Source organism: Ambystoma mexicanum, chromosome 12 (assembly GCF_040938575.1).
Source record: "Ambystoma mexicanum isolate Mex_15411 chromosome 12, UKY_AmexF1_1, whole genome shotgun sequence".
Classification (NCBI taxonomy): domain Eukaryota; kingdom Metazoa; phylum Chordata; class Amphibia; order Caudata; family Ambystomatidae; genus Ambystoma; species Ambystoma mexicanum.
The window spans coordinates 243,814,320-243,840,094 of NC_090936.1; the positions used below are offsets into that span (position 1 = coordinate 243,814,320).

General features: G+C 45.0%; 1 protein-coding gene across 1 annotated transcript in view; it reads left to right on the forward strand.

Annotated features, from left to right (window-relative positions):
- DERA (deoxyribose-phosphate aldolase) overlaps positions 1–24,031 on the forward strand; it is a 646,316-nt gene extending 622,285 nt beyond the window's left edge. The window contains exons 8-9 of the mRNA XM_069628380.1: positions 17,581–17,730; positions 23,594–24,031. Coding sequence (XP_069484481.1) covers positions 17,581–17,730; positions 23,594–23,650 — 207 coding nt within the window. The 3' untranslated portion in view covers positions 23,651–24,031. The remainder of the gene's footprint in view (positions 1–17,580; positions 17,731–23,593) is intronic.
- The last annotated feature ends 1,744 nt before the right edge of the window (positions 24,032–25,775 follow it).

The window sequence follows — 25,775 nt, forward strand, 5'->3', positions numbered from 1 at the left end:
TTAAATGGTAGAACAATGAGGGTCTTCTCGCCTCTAGCAGATGCCGACCCCATACCCATCACCTGTGGTGTGCCTCAGGGATCTTGCGTCTCGCCACACTCTACAACATTTTTACTAAGCCCCTTTTCGATGATCTGGAGCATCTTGGTATCACCTACACTAACTATGCAGATGATACCCAGATCCTCCTCCCGCTTTCAGGGGATTATGAAAAGGATTTGGCCTTGGTGAACAGAGTGTACATCATCAGCCAGGCATGGATGGCCAGGCATGGTCTATGCCTGAATGATGATAAAACCAAACTCATCATCCTGGGCACCCCCTCTAAAACTAGAATCTGACTATTCCTCATTCATAAGTGATGGCAACAGCATTAAAGTAGAACACGAAGTAAAAACACTAGGCTTTTATCTTGACTAAAACCTCTCATTTGCCAAACAGGTCAATTCCTTAGCGTCCTCCACGGCTTACACGTGCAAACTTATTTGCACCGGCAAGCCATTTCTCTCTGACCGCAGCTGCACCATCCTGGCCAGAGCCCTCATCCTGTCTCGCCTGGACTACTGCAATGCCCCCTATTTAGGATCGACTAAAGCTACTATCAGAAGAATCCAAACATTACAAAACAATGCCCTTCGAGTGCCACTAGGCGTTTCCTGAAGAGATCATATCTCCGAGAGTAGCCGTCAGAACAACTGGCTCCCAACCAATGACAAAATCCTTCTAAAAACGTTGTCGCTCACCCATAAATCTCTCAACAATGCTGCCCCCATGTACCTGGCCGAGACATTCCATTAACAGACCTCCCTGAGACCACCCACATCAGCTAATAGAGATTGCCTCTCCATACCCAGCTTCAAACACTCCACTATCTAATAGCGTCCCTGTGAAAGCAGCCAAATTGTGGAACTCCCTGCCTCCCTCACTGAGAATAGACCAATCTTACCAAAACTTCAGATCTAACATCATCATGTGGCTGAAATCTAATGACCAGTAAATGATAACCCCTTCTCAGCAAGAAGCTAGGACTCTCTGCTACGGTACCTCATTCCTGTATGGAGTGTCTCCTTCCTGCTTCTCTTAACCTCCTACCCTGGGGTAACCACAATGGCCCCACTCACCACCTGTATACTTGTATTTATGTACTCATCTCCGTCTACCCGGTTATATCTATAAACACCATCAACTATGTATATATTGCTTCTGTAAAATGTCTGTAACATTTGCATATACCCCTCTTGTATCCTACGCCTGTAAATAGGTACCATCTGTACCATCTGTATTTACCTTCTTGTAATTAATGACCTGAATGTAAAATGTTATACCTTGTAACTAAGCCTTGCATATACTTGTAACTGCTGCGCCCTGTTACCCCTGGGTATGATGTGCATTATAAATAATAAAACAAACAAACCAACCCTCGGTTTACTAGACACTGTGTAACAGAAATCAGACTTATATTAATTTCTGAGGTATTCTGTTGAGTATAGCAGATCCATTCTGCATCCCTGTTTTCCGTTCGGATAGCTGAACGAAACAAATGTGGAAAATTATTGTAACACTAATGCAAGGTGTTTGTGTGTGGATAGGGTAAAGGGTATAAAAGGTAGAGACCGGAACCTGTGTTGTATTCAATTGATTGATTGTAAGAAGCTATAGCATGCACCCCTCACTGCTACATTCATTATTATTATTATTATTATGGCAGTAGTGGTGCCATCTGCTGCAGTGCAGATCTTACACCAATCTATCCCAACTTTGTTCTGGTTGAAGACTAACCATCAGATGGCTGCTGAGTGTTCATTTTTATTTCTAAAATCTCCCCCTTCCCTTTAAATACCACACTACTCATTAACCAACATTCTATTTTTCACTTCTGTGGTAAAGTCCCCTACCTGTTTCTGGGTGTGTTCAATTACGTGGTCACAGGGGCTGGATATCACCAACCTCGGCATGATGTTGAGCCCAGAGGCCGTACATATGGAATCCCCCAAGCCACCTCACCATACCACAGTGGCAGAGGACTGTCACTGGAAGTGAGTCCATGCTGTGCCTGCCTCTTTATGGGATGCCCCAGTGTATAACTCACAATGTTACTTTGAATCACAGGTTGCTAATGCTACATCTTTTGATCAGCCTGGCGGGGAGAGAAATAGCAGAAGACTAATTTGAGCAATTACTTTGTTGTATTCAGGGTTGTACGGTCTATCTGAGACACTGCATCAACTTGGTGGTGGAACATTGTGCAAGGGCTGCCTTCCCTGCATTGGTCGACCAATGCATGTCTTATCCGAGATGGTGGACAAGCATTATGAGAACTTGCTAGGTCTGTGCACACCAAAATATCTTGTAAACCAAACGCAGCCCGTAACCAGTTGCTGCTCACATGTACAGCTAAGGAAGCATGGCCCAGAGTAATTGGCATATAACCCACGAGCATCTTGGCTTTTGATTTGGCGTTAGGTTTTGCCAATAGAAAGATAGAGGCTGTTCGTGATCGGTTATAGTACGGTGGAGAGAGGAGGTGGTAGAGGGTTTGTGGAAGAAGAAGAGAACATTATGAGGAATGTTGAAGGTAACATCAGAGTGAGCTTGGAAAGAGCTGTGGGGAAGGAGGCAGAGAGTGCACTAGAGAGGGGGTTGAAAGGAGCTCCAAGGGGGAGGCAGCTAGAGCTGAAGGTTCCAAAGTGTTCTGAGCAGGAAGGTGGGGAAACCACCTTGGATGAGTTTGGAAGCAGTTGTGAGGAATAAATATAGGGGTGGTGGTAAGGGGTTAAAACCTGTGGGGGTGGTTTGGGGGAGGGTTAGGAGTGTTAGGAAATGAGGGGCCGACCCCCCCAATTTAAAAAACAAACAAATTCTATATTTTTTAATTCGTTATTATTTCATTCGTTTTTATTTCATTAGTTATAATCACATGTAACCAGAGAGAATATCAAGGAGCAGGTTGAATGGAGTATCAGGAGCATGGTGACAAGGAGTAATCGGGAGAGAAGATTATTGACATTCATAGGAAGCTGGATAGAGTAAACCTGAGTCGCATTACACACATCAGTGGTGTGTAGTCGTGCTGGTCCCCTAGGCAGTCTTCCCATGTGTCAGTTTCTCACCATATATTTATTATCCCCCATTCAGTTTGCCTTGTTTATCCCGTAACACATGGACCTCCTATTTTTCTCCATTGCCCCCTTTTTTACTATCCTCTTTTGTACCCCCATAGCAGAGGTTTGACACCCTAAAGTATGCGAACTGCCTCCATCTTAAAAGTTCTCCCCTTCCGTTAACAGAGGCTTTGCCCATAATGACCCTGCTACCTGGACGTTCTTCCTTGTTGGCTATTTTAGAGGATGTTTCTACTGGTGGGATTTGCATATACCTCAAAAAGATAACAAGCAATCAGTGGAAAAAAGGGGATGACTGTTACGCTGCAGGTATTGGAGTTAGTGGTAATTGCAAAGGTTAAAAGTTAAGAGGCATGAGTGGAAGTTAGGTAAACGTAGGGTGCGAGAGATAAGAAGGAATACTGAGTGACAGATGAGATGACGCATTGGTGTGTAGTGGAGTGCGCATGGGACATATGCGGGTCAAGGTGTAAGAGGCAAAAGTGGAGTTTGACAGGTAAAATCTAGATCTAGAAAGCAGGTTGGGTATTTAAGGTATTAGAGGCTAAATTACACCCAGCCCTTCATAACAGTTATGAGTATTTGCAACAATCACAAATAAAAAGCTAGTCAAGCTACAAATGTATGTGTGCCGGAAACAAATATCTAAATGTGGAAAGGTTCTGTTTTGTCTGAGTGGTATATATTGTGAAGTGTAAGAGTGGAGTACTGTGTGTGTGTATAGGGGTGTGTGTGCACAGTTTGTTTTGTCATATAGAACGTAAGGGGGAGCTGTTATTTGTATGGTAGGTAATTTAGGTGTGCGGTATGCCAAGTGTTGATGCTGTTTGCTTAGCCCATTCCAATTTCACTTACAACACCATAAATCCCATACCAAATCAGTTTACTTTGGATCTTCTTTGCTTCACCTCTTTAGAGCTAGTCATGAGTATCTCCCATAACCAAAATCCACTAATGTTGACCTAAATGCAGTGTGGTGAAACCACTCAAAGGCGCCCTTTAGCTCATAAGGCACAAACATGTGAACAAAGGAGAGGAGTATTTCCAGTTTTGGAATGGGTCTCCTCATTCTACTTAAAGGGTCATGAAAGGAACAGAAGATTACATTGATGGGGCAAGTTTATAGAGAATGACATGGGGCATGTTGGCATGAACACTCTCATGTGACAACTTCTGTCGGAATTTCCCTGTCTTTATACCCATGCAAGCTGAAACACTCAGTACATAATTTTTTCTAAGAGTAGTGTGTAATCATGCAGTGCCTTGTTTGAGGGTTCAGTTATTTGAGGCAGACAACTACTTCTGTTTGAATTGTCCTCCCACCTATTCCTCATCTTAGATATATTCGCCAGCTTGCTCCTTCTTCGGAATCTTTTCGCCAGGGGGGTGCTGTGCTCGAGGCCGCGTAGCTCGGTCCCTCGAAGGCCGCCGTCGACCTCATCCGTCGTATAAAGGGCTTGTGCTGCGCCCGTTAGTTCAGTTCCGTTTTTCCGAGCTTTTGCTTCGTGTATCTAACGGCACGTCTGTTTTTCCTACTTTGAGAATGTCTTCTTCATCCCCGACTACACCCAAGGCAGGTTTTAAGAAGTGTTCCAAATGCGGAAGAAAAATGTCCATTACGGATCCTCACCGTAACTGCCTTTGGTGCCTTAGTCCTGACCACCGAGTGGACGAATGCGGGTTGTGTCAGGCGATGTCGAACAAGGCTCTTATAGAATGCCAAGGTAAGCTAGCAGTGGGGGAAGAGTCTTCCAAGTCTGCTAAAAGACTAAAAAACTCGAGAGAATCGAGACCTAAAACTCGTCATGAGTCGAGGCGAACGAGGTCGAAAAGTCGCTCGAGGAAGTCTTCTTCCTCGTCATCTAAAAGATCAAAAGATCAAAAAAGCGACATCATAGACCCCCTCAAAAAAGATACGTGGAGAGCATACCCCTGTTCACTCTAAAGGTGACAGAGGTTAATCCAAAACGTCTCACTCTAAATCCGACAAAAAGTCGAGGGCGTCCTCGGACGATAAATCTCCAGCACCTCATGAGACTATACAAAAACCTTTTGTGCATAAATCGAGGTTGCCTGAAGACAAAATGACGTCTTCAGCGTTGAAGTCGACTATCGACTTGACAAGTCCTTCAAAGCCCAAAACGGCGTTGATACCTTCGGCCTCAGCGTCGAAGCCTCACTCGATGCCTTCGGGGTTTCCTTCGAGTACGTCAAAGCCATTGTCGATTCCATCGACGCCGTTGACGCCTTTGTCGGGGAAATCTCTCATGCCGGTTTCCAAAATGACAACTTCGACTAAACCTAGGTATGTCCCACCTATGCCAGAAAAAATCTTCCACCCTCAGCCCAGGCAAGAATTTTTCAAATCTATGACTGCTATTTTTGAGGAACAAACCTCTGATGATGACATTACTTTGGCTTGGGTTCGATTTGGGACTAGGGAAGTCCCTGAGGAACTCATAGATCCAAATTAAAAAATCTCAGATCTTTGAGGTTCTACAATCGGCCAGTGGCCTAGATACCTCACCTGAGGTAGATTTTAAAAGAGAGATAAAAAGATTGATGCCTGGGCAAGGAAGGCTTTTACTTCTGGTAGTATGGCTCTTAAGTCTACTAATGTGACTTGTACATTAGCACGGTTCACTTATAACCTGTGGCGCTGTTTAGATGCAGCGGCTGATCACATCCCGGAGGGAGAGGAGAGGGATGGTTTCCTGGTGATAGTTAAGGACGGAAAGGAGGCTATGGAGGAATGCCTCAAGTCAGGTCTGGATGCTGCAGAGAGCATAGGCAGATCCATGGCATCAAGCGCAGTCCTGCGTAGATTCGCATGGCTAAGAAAATCTGATGTACAATCCAGGTTACTTAATATGCCTTTTGAGGGCTTGAGGTTGTTTGGCAGCAAGGTGGACGAGAGTTTGGAGAAGCTGTAGACCTCGAAAGCGGCATCAAAGTCACTCAGCGCCACCATAAGACAACCTCAACAACACTCTTACGCAGGGTCATCTTTCTGGAAGAGTTGCCCTTTTCACCTCTATTCCTCTTTTGGAAAAGGGAGAGGGTAGGCCAGTCAGAAGGAACAATGAAGAAAACCCTTTCATGGTTGAAAAGGGAGAGGTGCTAGATCAGCCACAGCAGCGGCTACCACCTCCTCAGCCACTGCTGCAGCCTCTGCAAAGCCACTTTGAGGCCTTAACCCACAAGACCCCGGTGGGAGGCAGAATCTCTCGGTATCTGGACGTATAGCGGGGCATTACGTCGGATGTCTGGGCACTAGAAATAGTGACCCATGGTTACTGTCTTCCTTTTCATCAAAGGCCTCAAGATCATCCACCGGGAGCCAACTCTGTAAAAATTCCAGACCCGCTCCTTGTGCAGGAGATTTTAACCCTGTCTAGAGAAAGGTGTAATAGAACATGTACCTGTGCGGAGAGGAACAAGGATTGGTACTCCCCGTATTTTCTCATCCCCAAAAAAGGACGGAGGATTAAGACCCATCTTGGACTTGAGAAACTTGAACAAATTCCTCAGGAAGGACAAGTTCAAGATGGTAACCCTTTCTCAGATCCCTCAGGCTCTTCAGCTTCAGGACTAGCTGGTTTCATTGGACCTTCAGGATGCTTACTTTCATGTGCCAATCCACCCCAAACACAGAAAGTACCTGAGGTTTGCAATTGGCGGTTCTCACTATCAGTTTCGAGTACTGCCATTTGGGCTGACCTCCGCCCTGAGGGTCTTCACCATATTAATGGCGGTTGTGGCAGCGAGTCTCAGGAGAGAGGGGATTCCCATCTACCCTTATCTGGATGACTGGCTAATCAGGGCAAGTTCACCCGAACTGACCCAAAGACATCTGGCCATGACCTGTCACTTCCTACACAAATTGGGCTTCTCCCTCAATTACAAGAAGTCACAAATGATTCCGAGTCAAAGACTCCAATTCATCGGAGCGGTCCTGGACACCACCTCAGGGAAAGCCTCGCCTCCCGAGGAAAGAGCTCACCACATTCTGCAGATGGTAACAAAATTTCAAAATGCCCAACATCTACTGGCTTTCGACTTCCTAAGGTTGCTAGGCCTCATGGCAACCTGCATTTTTCTGGTGACAGGGGCCAGATCTAGGATGAGATCCCTTCAATGGGCCCTCAGGACTCAATGGTCCCAATTTTCAGGGGACATGTCAGACCTTCTGCAAGTCCCGACCAAGATGGCTCAAGATCTCCTATGGTGGGCTTGCAAGGAGAATATCTTCAAGGGGGAACCTTTTTGGCAACCATGGCCGGAGATAACGGTAGTGATGGATGCCTCACTCAAGGGGTGGGGAGCCCACACCAACGATCTGACAATCAGCAGTCGTTGGTCTCCATCGGAGTCCAAACTACACATCAACCTTTTGGAGCTGAGGGCAATCAGACTAGCGCTGAAGGCCTTTCTGCCCTCTGTACAGGGAAAGAATGTCCTGAGAATGACGGACAACACAGTGGTCATGTACTACCTCAACAAAAGAGGAGGCGTAGGATCACTCCGACTGTGCAGAGAGGTAATGCAGCTCTGGTGCTGGGCAATGCAAGAAGGAATCTCTCTATCAGCAGTTCACATAGCCGGAGAGCTGAACACGGCGGCGGACGCTCTGAGCAGGCACAGCTGTCTCCCACGAGTGGGAACTAGCTCAGGAATGTCCTTCTAGAAATCTTCGCCCTTTGGGGAACCCCTCAAGTTGATCTGTTCGCGACCACAGTAAACCGGAAATGCGAACTGTATTGCTCAAGGGAATTTTCCCCGAGAGGAGCTCTAGGGGACGCGTTCGTAGTGGACTGGATATTTCCACTCCTTTAAGCGTTACCTCCAGTCCCTGTGATTCCTCATGTAATCAGGAGGTTGAGAAAGTTCAGGGAAACCATGATCCTAATTGCCCCGGATTGGGCCAGGAGGACGTTGTACCCGGACCTTCTAGACATGTCCATCTGCCCTCCAATACGTCTGCCACAAAGAGAGGATCTTCTCTCGCAAGAGGAAGGTCGAGTTCTCCATCCAGAGGTCAAGACACTCAACCTTCACGCTTGGCTTCTGAGAGGTTGAGATATAAGGATTGGGACCTTCCGGATGACGTTATGGAGATTTTTCTTTCGCCCAGGAGGCCAGCAACGAAATGATACCGATGTCGTTGGAAGAAATTCAGTAACTGGTGCAGGGATAATAATGTGGATCCTTTTCAATGTACCACTCCCATGGTGCTTTCCTTTCAATTACATTTAGCCAACTCGGGGCTCCAAGTTGGAACTATTAAAGGATACTTGGCAGCGCTATCCATCTTCAAGCGCTCCTCAGAAGAAGTTTCATATTTCAAAATGCCTTTAGTTATCCAATTTCTTAAAGGGTTTACAAATGTGTTCCCTCCTACACCTTTCCAAGTTCCCATTCGGGATTTAAATTTAGTTCTAAAGTTTCTTATGTGTGCCCCGTTCGAGCCTTTACATTCTTGCCCTTTAAGGCTCCTAACTTTAAAAACCGGGTTATTAGTGGCTGTATCTTCAGCCCGCAGGGTGAGTGAGTTGCAGGTGCTATCTTGCAAGCCTCCTCACAGAGTTTTCCACAAAGACAAGGTTGTTTTAAAGGTCAAACTTTTTTTTTTCCTACCTAAAAGAGTTTCGGATTTCCACCTGTCACAAAAAATCACTTTACCATCTTTCTATCCTCCTCCACATGCTAGTAAGGAGGAGGAAAGATTTCACAGACTAGACCCTAAAAGGGCCCTAAGTTTCTACATATCTAAGTTAGAAAGATTTAGACAAACAGATCAGTTGTTTGTCGGGTACACTGGACACAGATTGGGCCTTGGTGTGGCCAAGCAAACTATATCCAGATGAATTATCCTAGCAATATCTGAGTGTTACAAATTGGCTGGGAAGGAGCCTCCACTTGGTTTAAGGGCTCATTCAACCAGGGGTATAGCAACTTCCACGGCTCTTCAGAGGGGTGTCCCAGTGCAAGACATTTGTGCTACGGCCACTTGTTCATCAATACACTTGTTTACAAAACATTATTGTTTAGACACCACTTCTTACCAAGGAGGCCTTTTTGCTAAAGCCGTCCTTCATTCTGTGCATAATTGGAGAACTATAGTACTCCCTCCTCCTCTAAATTACAACTGCTATGGGAGTCTATCTAAGATGAGGAATACGAGGGAGGACATAATCAATTCGAAGAGCAAGTTACTTACCAACTGTAACATTCTTTCGACTGGATGTTCCTCCCACGTATTCCTCATCGACCCTCCCAACCTACCCCTCCGTACAGTTCTTACGCTTATTGCACTTGTACTTCCTTAAGAGCCTGACATCTGCCGACACAAAGTACAACTGATGCGACCATTAACATCGAAAAAACAGAACTGAACCAACGGGCGCAGCTCGAGCCCTTTATACGACGGATGACGTTGTCGCTCTACGGCGGCCTTCGAGGGACCAACCTATGCAGCCTCGAGCACAGCGCCCTCTGACGAAAAATATCCGAAGAAGCAGCAAGCTGGCGAATATATCTAAGATGAGGAATATGTGGGAGGAACATCCAGTCGAAAGAACGTTACAGTTGGTAAGTAACTTGTTCTTTTCTCACAATTAAACATTTTATTAAGGAAAAAGGTTTCAGAAAAATAGCACAAATGGTAATCCTGGATATCCTCTTGCCAAGATTGTTTTGCCACAGATCATTGAATAGATGAGCAACTTCTCCTTCTACAACCGTACAAGTGTTTACAACCTCTGCAGTGTATTTGGAACAATTGTCAGGATGCCTCTTCTTGTGTTGTTGCTTTCCTCTTGACAACCACCCTTCTACTAGTGTTAAAAATAAAAAAAATAAAAAAATAAAATGTTTCCCAGCATGGCTATACCTGCATCCCGATACTCCTTTCGGAGATACACCACTAATGATTCCAGTGCTAGTATGAAAAGCATCGGTGACCATGGACATCCCTGTCTTGTGCACTTGCTTAACTGCCACTGTTCTGAGATGATTGTGCTGGTCCTGACCTGCGCTGTCGGTTCAATATAGAACAACAATATCCATTTGATGTATGTGGGTTCCATGCTGAAGCTTTTCAACACTGCAATCAACCACGGCCATCTGACAGAGTTGAATGCCTTGACTGCGTCGAGTGAGGCCACTGCGAACTGTTGTGTGCTACCTTGGGTATGGTCTATAATATAATGTAGCTTCCTTAGGATGCTCGCAATATTTCTGTTTGACATATACCCTGATTGGTCTGGATATATAAGCTTAGATTTAGCAGGATTAAGGGCTGTGAGGATTTTCCCATCCTGATTAAGCAGTGAGAGGGGTCTATACGAGCCGCAGTCAGTGTCAGATTTGTTAGGCTTCAATAGGGGGATAATAATCCACTCCCTCAGTGACCCGGGCAGTTTACCTCTGTCTAGCGCCTCATTGAGCATAGTCATGTATTCTTTGTAAAATTCACTGGGTAACCCGTCTACACCTGCCACTTTGCCCGTCTGTAAATCCCTTATGATTCTATAGTTATAGGGGCTTCTAACCTATCAGCCGCATCTTCCAGCTTAGGGAAATCTATCTGTGTGAGTGTCTCTTCTATATCTGACATCTGGCATTCCGAGATCTCTGCATATAACTTTCTGTAGTAGTCATAGAAACATTTATTTATACCTTCTTGCATGCCACACATCTCACCATCTCCACCTACAATCATACCTATCATATCCCATTTAGTTTCACTCTTGTATAGCCAGGCCAGCAGGCATCCAGGCTTAGCCCCTCCCGCATGCTGTCTCTCAACATATTCCTTGTAATTCAGCATGCTCAGCCCATCCCAGTGTTCTAGGCATTCTTTCTGCAGGCGGGAAACCTCTTGGGCTTTTTCTTTAGACCTATCCCCCCTGTGTGTTCTATAGCTTCCAGTTTAGTTTCTGCCTTGTGTAGATATTTTCTATAGTAGTTTGCATTCCTTTTGTTTTTGCTATTGCTGTCCCTCTAATCACCACTTTAAAGGCTTCCCATAAGGTGCCTGCTGATTCCACACTACCCGTGTTGTATTGAAAGTATTCTTTCACACCTTCTCTTAGATGTTCATGGAATACTGTATTCCTAAGCGATTCACCTCTCAGCCTCCATGTTGGGATGCTAGCCAGAGGGGCAAAATATTGCCACGCGACCACTAAGGGAGCGTGATCGGACAGTACCTGTGCTTTATATTCCGCCCCCTTAAATTCTCCCCGGGTTTCTTCACCTGTGAACACATAATCTGACCTAGTATATAAATCCTTAGGAGCAGTGTAATGTGAGTATACTTTGTCGTGCGAGTGTAGGGTCCTCCATATATCTGACAATTTGAATGCACGCAGCAATGTGTTTAATGTTTTAGCCGCAAGGGCTGGGTGTATGAGTTTATCGTCCGATCTGTCCATCATTGGGTTAAGTGAGCAATTAAAATCTCCCCCTCACCCCATATAAGTGGGCCATCTCTGTATGGGCTGATCTTAGGATATAATGAACGGAAATAGGCTGCTGTGTCTTGATTCGGTGAATACGTGTTAATAACACAGATTTCCCTTTGTTCTACCAGACCTTGTATTACAATCTTCCTGCCCTCTGTATCTCAGAAGGTCTTAAGGACTCTGAATGGAACTGACGGCGCCACCCATGTCAGGACCTCTCTGGCATATGCCGATTATGACGAGCCTAGGGTTGTGCCCCCTCACTTTTTCTCAAAGGCGATCTGCTTCTCTTTGGTAAGGTGTGTCTCCTGCAGGAGAGCGATATCTATTTTCTGGCTTCTCAGGTAGGTCATTATTCTATTTCGTTTGATGTAACTGTTCATCCCCTGACATTCCAGGACGCTATTTTAAGTTCTCCCATCGCGCATTGAGGTGCTAACGTATTCATCCAGTCTGATGCACATACTATATCCACCCTGTGTGTATCCATAGGCTAACACTCCTCTAACTACCCCAACTTCCCTTCCCTCCCTACTCCCAACAATCGACGAGCTGAATACTTTGTGCTCGGGCATCCCCGAGGCGCCCTAGATACTTGTCCTGGTGCTTGGAGTGCAGCAGGAGGATACGTAACCGCTAGCATCCTAAAATAAACCAAACTAGTCTCAGGTGTAGGATCTTTCTTCCAGTGTGTACCCAGCTGGGCGTTTCACCGATGGCTCCTGCATTCTGCAAATAATTTAGTGCCTGTGTTTCTTACGTGCCTCGGTTGTGCCCAGTATCAGTCCATTGGTCATGCTGTGTTGTGACTGTTCAGTGTCTCTGTCGTATGTTAGGATGTGTCCCCTCCGCCTTTCGTTTGGTTATCCGCTTCTGTCGGTAAGTTCTCTGTGTCCATCCATTTACGTGCCTCCTCAGGAGTCTCGAAGAAGATGGTGCAGCCTTTGTGTATGATTTTCCGTTTTACCGGGTACAACAGCATGTATTTAATGTTCTCTTTCCGTAGTCTCCTCTTGACTCATGTAAAATTCATCCTCTGTTTCTGCACCAGGAAGGTGTAGTTACGGGTATGCACTGATATTGGTTGATACTCGTTGAATTGTGCCCCCTTTGCGGAAGTGTTCAGGGATCTTTTCCCTGTCCTTGTAGTTTAGTATCCGGGCTATTATGGGCCGAGGGAGGCAGGGCTCCTGGTGGTGGCTTCCTTCTCAGAGACCTATGTGCCCTCTCTACAGTGAACTCTTGCGTGTGGGGAATCTTGGCCTATTTACTGTAGCAGCATATTGTCTATGAAGTTGGTAGGGTTTTATCCTTCCTCCCCTTCCGGGAGCCTGATGATCCTTACGTTGTTGCGTCTAGCACGTCCTTCCACTTCTGCTTAACTTTAGGGTTCTCCACTTCTTGTTGCAATATCGCTACTTCTCTGGAGTTGTCTCAAGATGTTTGCTTTCACTGCCACCTCTTTTTCTAGAGCTCCCATACGTTCTGCCAGCGCCCACACATCTTGTCTCAAAAGGTTCACATCTAGGCTGATGGTGTCCATCTTAGATTCCAGTGCGATCTTTAAGGCTGCTTTGGCATCCAGGACACGTTGGTTTCCCTCCCCTTAAGCCTGTTCCCCTTGTGGCGTGAGGGTCATTGGTTGAGTGCCTTCGGGTGTTTGTCCGGGTCTAGCGAATGCATCTAACGTGGGCTGCTTCCCCTTGTTCTTGTGAGACTTAGAAGCCATAACTGATCTAGTTCGGGCTTGTACTTCTCTTGCCCTGCGCTTCTGCCCTTGGGGTCTGGACTTTGCTGAGTAGGCCCACTCCATCCTGCTTCACCCCACTGCTGCACGGCAGGTGTCAGTCAGGGGAGCTGCTTGGTCACAGGGGTCTACTGCCGGCATTCTGCTGTCCACCCTATGCTCTGCTGATAGACTTGGGTTTCTCCTTTGACTACCATTTATGGTATCACATTGCTCCTGCAGCAGGTGTTTATTCATTCCCCTTTTGGTGTGTGTTTTGTGGTGTCCCGTATTTTCTGCTCAGGGGCCTTACTGGTGTTCAGTGTGTGCGCTCTTGGCTCTGGGGCTGTTCATACTCAACCTTTCACCTCCTCAATGAGGACCTTCTGAACTCATGGGCGCTTTTATCCTTCGTTACGTATCCCATGAACCAGGGTCCTTGGGCTCCGCTTGCCAGAGGCTTTCCGTTATATAATCTGCCTGCGAGTTTTGTATGCGCGCCTATGCGCAATTTCCCTTTACCGCTTTCAGGGGCCGATTATGCTGTGGGGACGCGCCTCCTTGACCCGCCTCAGTATGGTCTGTGCTCACCTTTGTGTCAGTGGCCCCCAGTCTGCGTTGGTTCCTCTTTCTTCCTCTAGGACCTCCTTATGTTGGCGCTCACCGGCTCTTCCAGGTCCCTACAGTATCATGTTTTCACGTTCGCGCGGGTTCTGCTTCCCACTTCACTTGGCGTGCTTCCAAGTGTGCGCTTCTGTTCTGGTCCCTGGCTTGTTTGTTCAGGTGTCTTAGCAGCTGCTTGCCGCACCAGGGTGGGAGTCTTCCCCCGTACCTCTCCCTTACCTCAATGTTCGTATTGCTGGGGTCTTAGCCGTGTCGGTTTCTGTCTGTTTGCAGTACTCGATCGAACTGCTTGTGTTACAGTTGTTTCCAGGGTCGCCTCACCTTCGCTGTCGTGACGATTCCACTACAATATAGCTTGCTTGCTTTTTATGTCTATTATTGCAATAGACAGTGCCGTGCTCTTCCGTCCCTCAATCCGTCTCCGACCGTCCTCACCAGCCACTTTCGTTGACCGATAGCGTTGTGCATCTGAAGTTCGGGATCTGTGTAGGTGTGGGCTGGCACTTTCACTATCCCGGACACAGCTACCTCTTTCTAACGTGTCTGAGGATTGGTTTGGCGCATCTACTTCACCCTCAGTGCTGCTTCTTTAGCATGCGACTCGTGCTTATAATGTCCCTCCTTAGTCGCATACAGCTCTTGTGCCTCATCAGTGCTTCATGCGGGTGAGGGGGGCTTTCTGCTCGTCCGGCCTTGAGTTTGCAGACAATCTCTCGGCTGTCGCATAGTATTTCACATGTGCCCTGATGTCCTTTAGTGTATTACGATCGCCAACCAGACTCGATCTGATCCAGCTGCGGCTCCTAATAAAGGTTCCGATCTGTGACTTCTTACACTGTTTCACCATGCTGCAGTGCCCATTCGAGCTTGGCTCTTGGTTCTGCGGACTCCGCCATCTTGCTTCTTCTTTCCGTTGTCGGATCACTAGCTACTTTCGGCTCGCATTTCGCGATTCTTCCGTGTGCAGCCTTCAGCTTGCTGCCAGCTATGCACAGCCCCTTTATATGTTTGGCACACGTTTCTGTGCACAAACGCAGACTATAGCCTACGTTATTGCTCAGGATCATTCTGGATGAGCAGGAGCTCCTGGAATCACGTCTTACTGCATGGCCCTTTAGCCACGACCCCCACCCTTCTACTACTGTTATCGTAGTAGCAGGCTCCTTTGTTCCACAGTATGCTATTACTTCAACCAACTTCAATGTAACATCCACTGACAGTATTATACACAACCACAGTTCTGGTATGTCTACTTCATGTTTATACTTCAGGATGGTTAGGCATTTTAAAGACAAAACACTTTGACCTCTACAGGTAGGCAAGGCGCTCTTCTTTCCTATGCTCCAAGAAAAGGGCAGCCTATTTGCCTCTTCTTCAGGACGGACTTTCTCTCAACTTCAGCAGTCTCAGCATTACAAATTATTTGCTCAATCCTCTTACAAGCACCCAGCTCCCTTCCCCAGCTTTAGTCACACCTTCTTGGTTCCAGTAGCTAACTTGGAGCTATATTGCCACACTTCCAACTTTGTGTAACACTGTCACGCTGGTATCGGAGGACACTAGACCTTTAACAACTTCATTATTCAGGTGTATAGGTTTCAACAGGGCTTGCTTCACCATAGAAAGAGCTCACCTATTGGCTTGTGTAATGCTTGTTCTTGTTAGTACAACAACCTCTGGGTTTCAAGAATATTTACTCGTAATGTTACAAGGTTCAATCTTCAAGGGAGAACAGAGTTGGGCACATGCAACCACTCTTTAAGGTAGATCTTTCACCTTAAATGTAAGAGCTTGTATTCCCACGTATTATCATGGAGATGCTTTCTAACTCCTGTCAGGAGTCGCAATTGGCCACATGCGACCTTCCATTGATATAGTGAGTACTTGTAACAATTGTGAAAGTCAACGTTTGGGATTTTGGGCAAGCGTTCCCTCTTTAATTAGAGACACACAACCACTCCGGCACCATTAACAGTTCAACAATGAGAAACGAAATGCTTATCCTCGTACACGAGCACTATGACTTTTACTAGAAGTGTGCATGATACATTTTCATTGTTGGAAATACATTTCACTGCGATTGACAGTTTATACTCACTTCTATTGTTATGCAAGTTTCTTTAAAGCTGGTAACCGTTACTGACAAGGTTTTTGGAGTAAACCTGAATGTCCCAGCTTCACTCACCATCTCCAGGAACACTGCGATTGCAGGCTGTTTCGTCTTCCCGGCTTTTTCCAGTTCTGCTACAACTTTGGGCACACTTGGGACCCACGCCCCTCTGCAGTACGGGTGTATCAGGTCCAGCCATGCAAACTAGGAGTCTCCTTTCCTCCTTTGTCCCTCTGCTTTCTTCTTGCTACAGGCCACTAGGTGCACATGAGAAGATCTTCACTCTCAGCACATCTTTCTCAGTTTAGCCAAAGCAAGGTAGGGTTTGTGAACACAGGGCTCTCTCAGAACTTGCAGGTGGAATCTGCTGTCTCCACACCCCGGCATCCTTTTGGTGAACACATTTCCCCAAGAACTGCCAGCATCATGCTCTTCTGCTTCTACTACTAGTGCCAACCTTCCAGCTTCTGCTCCAGCTCCTTCCTTCTGCCCTCTCCTGCTGCAGCCTTTTATGCCTCATAAGTGGCGCAGCTGGTTTCAGATGCAGGCCATTAGTTTCAATTGCTTGACCCTTGCAAAGGCTGTTAGGTCTAATTACCTGTCCTCCTTTTTTACATGCTTCTTCAGCACTCTTCTTCATCTCAGTCCGTATGGTATTTTGGGTCATGTAGTTTACTTATCAAAGTTAGGTTTTTCCACTTCTTGTGTATTTTTAAGGGTCAATTTAATTCCCTTAGTGATTTTAACAGAGGGGCTGTAGGATTTATCTTTATTAGAGGAAGATGGTTTAGAGAAGGCAACACTTTCGCTATTCCTTGTAGTGTACCCTTGATATTGAGGAAGACATTTACTTTTATGGACCAAAGGGATTCTTTCTTTTGGTATAATAGTGTTGGGTGTTACAACTTGAGGTTGTATCACATTAGATTTAACAGGAGGTTGAGAGATATTAAAATGACAATAAGCCATAACGTCTTCTGGCACAGTGGTAAGAATATCTCCTTCAGAGGAAAAATACTGTGTCTCATCCCACAGAATCTCCACACCACCCTGGGCCCTGTCTCTACCCAGATGATCCTCCCGCAGTACACCACCCCCAGGGTTGGGATATGGATATGTCTGGCCACCTGGCAGGAGACTTTAGGCAGGGTTTCAGAGAGGGATCCCCAGGATCCTTCACACTTGTTTCACATTTATTGTATTTAATTTAATTCAGTGACCTTTCGGATGTTCTATAGGTGAACGAGGAAAGAGTATATTTACCCAAATGTTCCTACATCCAGGTTGTCCATGGTGAATGATTTAATTTTTTTGCTGTTCATCTTTCCCTGCGCCCATTGGCGGCCTTCCAATGTTAAACAACTGTAATTAGCATCCCAGCAATGAAAGCATGCCATTGAGTTTCTCACAGCTCATTGGTAATAAATAACGATTTTGAAATGTGTGGTTCTTTTTCTAATAAGAGTGTTTTACAAAAAATGCAGTTTCTCCTAATGAGGACTTGGCTAAAGTTTTAGTTTTGTTTTATAGGTTGGGTTCAAACCTGCAGGGGGCATTCGCAGTGCAAAGGAGGCCCTTGTATGGCTCTCGCTGATGAAGGAAGAACTCGGAGATGAGTGGCTGCAACCCACCCTCTTCCGCCTAGGAGCTAGTACTCTACTGGGTGATATTGAGCGACAGGTTGGTAATTTTAGTAATGATTTTTAAATTGTAATCTGTTTCTGAAGTAAACGTGTACAACATAATGCAGCATTTACCAAGATGCAAACACTCTAAGTCCAACGATTATTAAAAGCAGTAATTTACAAGGGAAAACTGGAGACCAATATATCATAGAATAATGCTAATAATAATAATCTTTGAAATGGCTTCCCTCTCATGGCTAGCTCAGAGAGTAAAAAGGTTTCTATTGACGTCAGAAAAATCAACCAAGCAGAACACACTGTAGGTGGAGGCTCCTAGCGATATGTTGTAGTTGGGTAATACTGGATAGATTTTCTGAACTGTTCTACTTTGTCACATAGTCATTTGGTCAGGCCATTTTCTGTGCAGGAGACCAAATGTGAGTTTCTTTGTCCTCCAGTGAAGTGTATGTAGTCTTTCATTTCTTGGATCTGTAATGCACAATGTTTTTAAACATTGTGTTGGTGGTACATTTAAATGGGAGAGACTTATTCTCAATATCAACCTGAGCACAGCCATGCAAGATATCACTTCGAGTTGTTCCTGCTAAGGTCCAATGTGAGCTAAAGTATTCTGCTCTTTGAGATGAGCATTAAGGCAGAGAGCATTAGGGTAGATAGATGTTGTGGGCTAGAACATGACTATTGCAAGGCCAAGTGCAATTCACTAAGACAGTTGACGAAAGGGACGGCACTCTGCAGCACAGGTACTTCAGATCTTAGAAGGCTGGTTTATTGACGGTGCTCACTTGAGGTACAAAGGACAGACATGTAGATCGCAGAGTTAGGGCTTGAATATTATTCGAGCCCTAATAATATAGGGGCAGACCCAAGCATGGCAGGCAAGGTGTTGCTATTGGGCTATGACCCAGAAACCAAAATGGCAAATTAGGCTTGGAAGCAGGTGCTTAGGCAGATTTGCTTGGAAGCCATCCATCTTTGGATCTGTAGGAGACGAGAGTCACCTTTTGATGCCCCTCAACTGTGGCATGTCCAGACTCTTTTGACTGGGGTGGCCCAACTGCGAGACTGACTTATGCATGGGTGGCATGAAGTACGAGCGCTCGTGCACACACACACACACACACACACACGTCTGAATAGCAATACTTTACTATTTGTCTCCACTACCCATATCTACTTTAATTACTAACATTAGTATCTCACATTCCTGTGTTTAAAGTTTTATTACTAACATGGGGTGGCACTTAGGGTGGCCTATCAGATACCATGGGTAGCACGTGCCACCCCAGGCCACTCCCTGGACACACCTATGCCCCTCAAGACCTCTGCAGGATTTTGAGGTGCACCAGAGTGTCTTCAGCAGTCCATATGAGAGCTGATCTCATAGCTACTAAGAATCTGTGCCATTATGGGGCATGTAAATGTTCAAACAAATCAGTGAGAGTAACATCCTCTCAGGGATCCCACAAGGATCTTGAAAATGAGGGCGTACAAATCCATCTGTTTCTTGAGATTAAATTATATGAAGTAGTGATCATCTGTATTGGAAGGTGCAGACAGACCCAGCAAGATCAAGGTGTAGGAGAGCCCTATCTCTGTGGTCGGGAACAGCTTCTGCCTGATGACTATTCCTATAGTTTTGATAGCATGCATGGGTGAAAGCAGGATTCAGTCTCTTAATACACTGTTTAGTTCTTTATAAGTGGCAGATTGTGCAATATCAATCGTTTGAAGATGTTTGCCCACAATCAGGAAATCAGAGCACTTCAGATGTCTGAGAAGACATCAGGTCCTGCCTTTAGGTTTTTGGGGTTACAGAATGATGACTGTATACGTGATACCATGACCGGGATTAACCCATGATTTCTAAATTAGTGTTGATGTGTGTGAAAATAAGTGTTATAATAAAAAGACTCAGCTCTGCCAGACCAGTGCCTGGAAACACACGTCTAATGGAATTTAGGGTCTTGTGACTTCTGGCCACCATTACAGTGACAGATTCTGATACTGTGTGCAGAAGGTGGGTTAATGTGGTCCAATAGGTTGTGGTCCTAAAGTTGCCATTTTTATCGCTGAAGTACTCTATGAAGTCATCAGAGATTTGTTTCCAGAGTCCTGGGGATGCAGTTCTCTGTACAGGAAGCATCAACTGCCTGAAGATGAACTCATGAAGGTTTTTACCATTGCCAAAGCTACTCTTGGTTTGGTAAACTGCACTCATTGGACACTGGTTGAGTTAGGAAGGTAGAGGGATATGAGCACCAAATGTCAACAACTTGATTTGCAATGTATGATTTTCAGAAGAACATTTTGTCAAATGTAATGTTTGGAACCTTCAATTTATTCAGGCATACATTTTTCTGTATTTTCTATATTTTTGAGGGCTCTGATGCATTTTATGGGACCTATATAAAGTTTTTGGATATTATTGTATCCTACCATCTGACTGTTTTCTTCCTTGCAAAATAGTTCAATAAAGTTAATCTCAAAAGAAACAAGCTCAATGTAATTAAATTAAACCTAATATGCAGTAATGTATTTATATTCACCAATTTATATTTATAATCATATAATTATATATGATTTATATTCACCAAAATTAAAAAATAATAGTCGAAGAAAATACAGTTTTACATTTTTAAAAAATTGATTATAGGAGAATAGCTAAATATCTCTGAGATTAACTGGGGTGGCCAGTTCCGCAAAGCCTATTTTCCCTGAAAAATAGTAGTAAATAAATGCATTGAGTTTGCATTTTGGTGGGCTGTATTAAGAATAAAGCACATGGCTCCAATTTTAAATTAGGGTCAGGAGACTCCGTACTGCTAATATAGGAAGGTTACGCGCTTGTATACTGTCATACAGCTGTGTGAGGCTCAATTAGATGCATAGACTTGGATCATATTTTAAAGGGTTTTATTAATGAGCAGAAAGGCTCAACTTAGGCACATAGTTGTATCTTCTCCTCGAGTTGGAGAACAAGCAAACACGTTTTTGAAGTGTTTCTTTTAGGTGGAAACAAGTAGGTAATAATCCACACACTCCTTAGAACCAATTAGCCTCAGTGTCTGAGTCCCCTGTCCTGGCAGACAACTACAGAGGGTGGTCTTGTCCATTTGCAGGTCAACACTTCTTTTCACCACTTCTATAGGCACTGTCTTCTTGTAAACTAGTCTTCTTGTTAACTAACTCCAGATGAGCCGGTTTAGGGGCTGCCTACTCTCCAGATTGTTTTGACCGCTGATAGGATTATTGTCTTTGCCCATTGCTGTCTTGTTCGTTTCTGTCCTTTACTAGGTTGGATGAGGGGGGAGGGACGTATACCTATGATTCTACGGCTCACTGGCCACTCCCTAAGCTTCCCTTCTTGCTTAGTCCCAGTACAGATCTCACTTCTTGGGTTTGCTGATCTCTGCTCTCGTTACAATCTCCTGCCTGGTGCTGACATTCTAGCAACTCCACAATACTTTGCCATGTGCTCCTCCCACCCCCACTTTTCCAGATGTAGGATTTATAGGCAGGTCCTTCCCTCTCCTTGCCCATATGTCTAGATTTGCCTCTCTGATCTTCTCCTTTGACCTATAAGGGCTCTTTCACCTTGTGGGTTCTCCTCCCCTCCTTCATCCTTCTTGTTCACTGTCCCCTTCCCAGGTGTCATCCTCCTCTCTTGGTCACTTTCTGAGGTCTTACCACATCCCTCGGCCTGCAGGGTACTTTCCTTGTCTCACCTTCGAATTGGTCAATTCTCACTTGTCCACTTTATCTTAATCCACTGCTAGGACTCTCCTCTTTAGTTTTTTCCCTAGGCTTTGTAGCATTCTTTTCCTCAACTTTAGGGTCTAGCTTCTCAGTCTTTGGATCCTCTCATTCACCCCACTCTGTATAGCCTTTCTCTTCCTAACCTCTACGGTCACCCCAACCTCTGGGTTATTGGTCATCTCAACCTTCCTCTGATGTTTTAGCCCTCCTCCTACCTACTCCTAAATTAACTCATCTGTTCTCCAACTCTTCTCCTCACCTCTGCCAGTCATCTCTCCTCTCCTTCAGCCACCTTCAAAGAAATCTCTTCCTCCCCTCCAGCATGCTACTTCTTCTTGTTTCCCCTCAATAAGAAATTCTACACTACAAGGTTTCTTAATGAGTCTCCCAACCTCATCCCAGGTTTAATCTTGTGACTATGGGTTGCAGATGTGCTGAGTCCTGGACTCTAGGTTTGCAAGTAGCCCAAGTTTCCACTTGAGCAGTGTGTCCTAAATGTTTGTGTTCCTGGCCGGCCCTCTTTCTCTGCACAAATCAAGTCCTCCTCCAAGGGGTGCACCAACTTGCTCTTTACAACAGATGTTGTGTACCTGGAGTTTGCGTATGGTGGTTAGCATAGCCTAGGCATTATCCACATAATTTCTCTGAGGCTATGTGGAAATGTATGTGGATTGAAAGGAGATTTGGGGTTTCTGGGAGGCTCCTCCCATAAACAAGCTTGTTCGGGCCTGGGGCTCGCAAGCTGCCACGAAGAGAGTTCTACCTTGAACATTTCTGGTCTACAAGTTGTGTTTCAATGGGTATAAACCCTGCATGTCTCTGAAACTCTCCCATTTGCATTGATCTTCTTTAAAAGGACCATGGTGACTATGATGCCCTTGTTACTATCCCTGCCAATTTCACAGTTGAGGTTGTCCATGGTATCCTCCCCACGCTGCCACTGGATGCTGCATCACGTAAGTAGCTGCACCCTTGGTCAAGCTATTCCCGTCCCCAACCCACAGAGAAAGGTAGGGCACTCAGCCACACTACATATAAGCATTTGAGTCTCTGTCTCTCCCTATCTCTCACGCCCTCTCTCTTTCACTCTCTGGGTTAGGCTCTCAAGTCTAATTCTCATCCACCCCAAACCACAGAAAAGCCTCCAGCCCATGCCACAGAAAAGATGTGCAGTGGAATAGTTTAAGACTTTAACACCTACTTGGCAAATTATGAGAAATTACAAACCTGCTAGTTTTGTCTACTTCTTTTCTGAATATGTGTTTCTTCTTAAGTCATGCTTTCAGAAAGTCATAACATATTGCAGGCAGTGCCATGACAGGCCTTGAAAATGAGCTGCAACGAAGTACAGCCAATTATTAAGTACAGAATGTGCCATGTCGTTTACTGATTAGCAACATTTGGAACCTTATTTTTGTAGCCAAGGACTCCTCCTGATCCACCAAGGACTTCTGTTGAAAGTTAAAGAAGAAGCAAAGCTTTGCTCACTGTCAAAGTCGTCATTTAGGTATTGGTGAAAAAAGACCTATGCCTGGGTAATAATGGGACAAATTTTGCCATTCAAAGCAAGCTGTATATTCAGATTATCTCGTGAATGTTTGAAGGCCCCTGTGCTTAAAGCGTTCAGCCATTACAAACTGGGCTTGGAATGTTGGCCGAGTCCATCAAAATGTGAGGGTTACACAGATTTATTTAATAACACACACTATATTTTTCCTTAATAGGTGCACTGAATTGACGATATGTGTGCAGGTGTATTGAAACATTTAGAAAATGGCTGTGTTTCAGTACATTAAACCATTTATTTAAAAATCTTGCATTCCAAATGACAGTTAATTGAGGCACTGTCGCAGTCCTTGTAACTTTGAAAGATTGAATGCAAAGAACATTTATAAAGCGCACAGTGGTGTATAGAATTTCTCTCATTCTGCGTGTCTTGGTTAATAACCAGATGACTATGTAGGACTGCCTATAAACCTGCTCATCAATGGCAATATCCGCTGGCAGAGGCGCGTAACGGGCGCCGTTATAGCTACAGCATGCGTCGTTTGCGATTGAAAAGATTGAGGAGACCGAGATAGGTTTGTAAGTCGTGTAAAATACTACCACAACTCTCTCATTTTACATTTCCTCCGCAGATTTATCATCACGTGACTGGAAGGTACGCCGCGTATCACGATCTGCCAATGGCATGAACGGCTACGAATTCTCGAAGAGCTCGAGGAATAGTCGTCCCTGCATACAACAAATCTTCAGTCAAGCTAAACCCATCTTCGAATATTCCACGTCGCCGACGTATTTACACTTGATTCAAAAAAGCACAAAATGTACGGGTGCCGTTTCCTGTCAGTAATTGGGAAATATGTATCTGATGAAACCTGCAGCCGCCCGATGCATCCAACCCAAAGTTATCAATCATTCTTTCCAAAATGTCGAGAACTACTGACAGCGTTAATGTTCAGCCGCGCTCAGATTTGTATCTTTGACATATGGCGAAAAGCTCAGGGTGCAGCGCACATTAATCTACATAACACGTCTCATTAAATAAAAGTTAACGGTCAACTCGTTTTTATGAATTTCTAATGTCCGTGATACTTTTTTGTCTGCTGGAGGGTGTTCTGTTTTATCGCTTATCACTTCCTTCATAATTTGATGGTCCGGACCAAAGCTATTGTGGTTTGCTACCTGCTGGGCGATCAGTAAGGGACGGAATGTGGCAGCCTTGATAAAAGGAAGCTTAAAATGTGAAGGTGGAGTGTGGGTGATCATTGGAGAAACTTTGCTGAAAATGTTGGAGGGGACATGACATCTGAAGAAAAGGTGCCCTAGCCAAATGAATGGGGACAAAATGGTGTGCCATGAAAGTTGGGGGGGACAAACACCCCTGCCCCCCCCTAAAATTACGTCCATGTGAGTGATGCCTCTCTGCAAAGTTTCCCAGTTCCGTGAGTGACACCTCGATCCAGTCCTGCTTTTTGGTTTCAATAGCATGCTGCAACTTGTAGTTAAGTTTCCCCATTACAAGGGTGGGCCCAAGTCCTAGCATGTAGTAAGGGGGAAAACATGACTACCTCCAAGATTCTGCATCTAACTGGGTTAAATTATTGCATTGTCTGTTTGAGCGTTAGCGTTAATAGACGAGTATTTCATAAACTCTCCGCCATGCAGGGGTGTTGCTAGGTCTGGAAAAGATCAGGGGCCTAATGACAGTCTAAACATTAGGTGTCTAATGACAGGACTGCCTGGACTGGGGCTAGTTAGCTTTTGGTTGTAGCCCCTGAGCGTCTATCCAGGGCTACAACCAAAAGACCTGGGGCTATAGCCCCGTTAGTCCCCCTCCTCCCGGACACCCTAGCAACGCCTCTGCTGCAGTGCAATGCCATTTTGTCTGCTGTGGCGCTGGACCAATGAGAAAAGTAATTGCGTTAAAGTCTTCCATGGGGCAGTTTTACCTTATTGCAAATGTTGATGTAGTTTCTGTAATACAGACCCTGCTTTTATACTAAAGGCACGCCAGCCCTCAGGGTGATGAGAACATTGCTACACAATTTGGAGAACGTTTGCCTAACACTATATTTTGAAGTCCAGTCCCTGTAAAAATGTGGAAGGGGAGTTTAGGCCATTAAAATAAACTCATGCTTGTATATTCTCATACACTTTGTCATTTTAAATAAACTGTATTAGATATTGTGGTGAATTTCAACCTTTGCACCTATCCGCTTTGCTGAATATGTAATGTACTTGTATTCGGAATAAACATATGTATGGCTCATACCTCCAAAAGGAAAGGGCTGGTGGTTGATGTCGAGTTCACAAGATTGTGCCTCATCTTGCAGAGGTTATCCAACTTCATTAATGTCTATGTGCCCACAGAAAAATCTTCCACAAAAAAACGCTACAAGATCATATCATCCCACCTTTCAGTTGTTCATCAGGAGCTTTTCCCCTAAAATGGATGGAACTGGAGTATGCCTATCATTCTGGGCTGCAACTTTTAAATCAGTAACTCTGACGTTTTGTGTTTTAAATCAAATTGCCACGCACATGTTCAATAGTGGTGGAGGGAGGTATTTGGTGCCAGAGAGAGGTGGTGTGACTCCTGTAGGGGCACCGGCTGGTGAATTATTTCATTGGATGGCATAAATCCTTCCCCAAAATGTTTGCAAGTAACAGGGAGCCCTGGCCAACAAAGGAGGGTTTGGGCATTTTTTTAAAATAATCTGTTATCATGGTGCCTTTTTTAGCAATTTTTTTGTGCATAGTGGGTAAAAAACCATACAATTTACAATCGTTTTTGGAGGGTAACACAATAAAAAATCT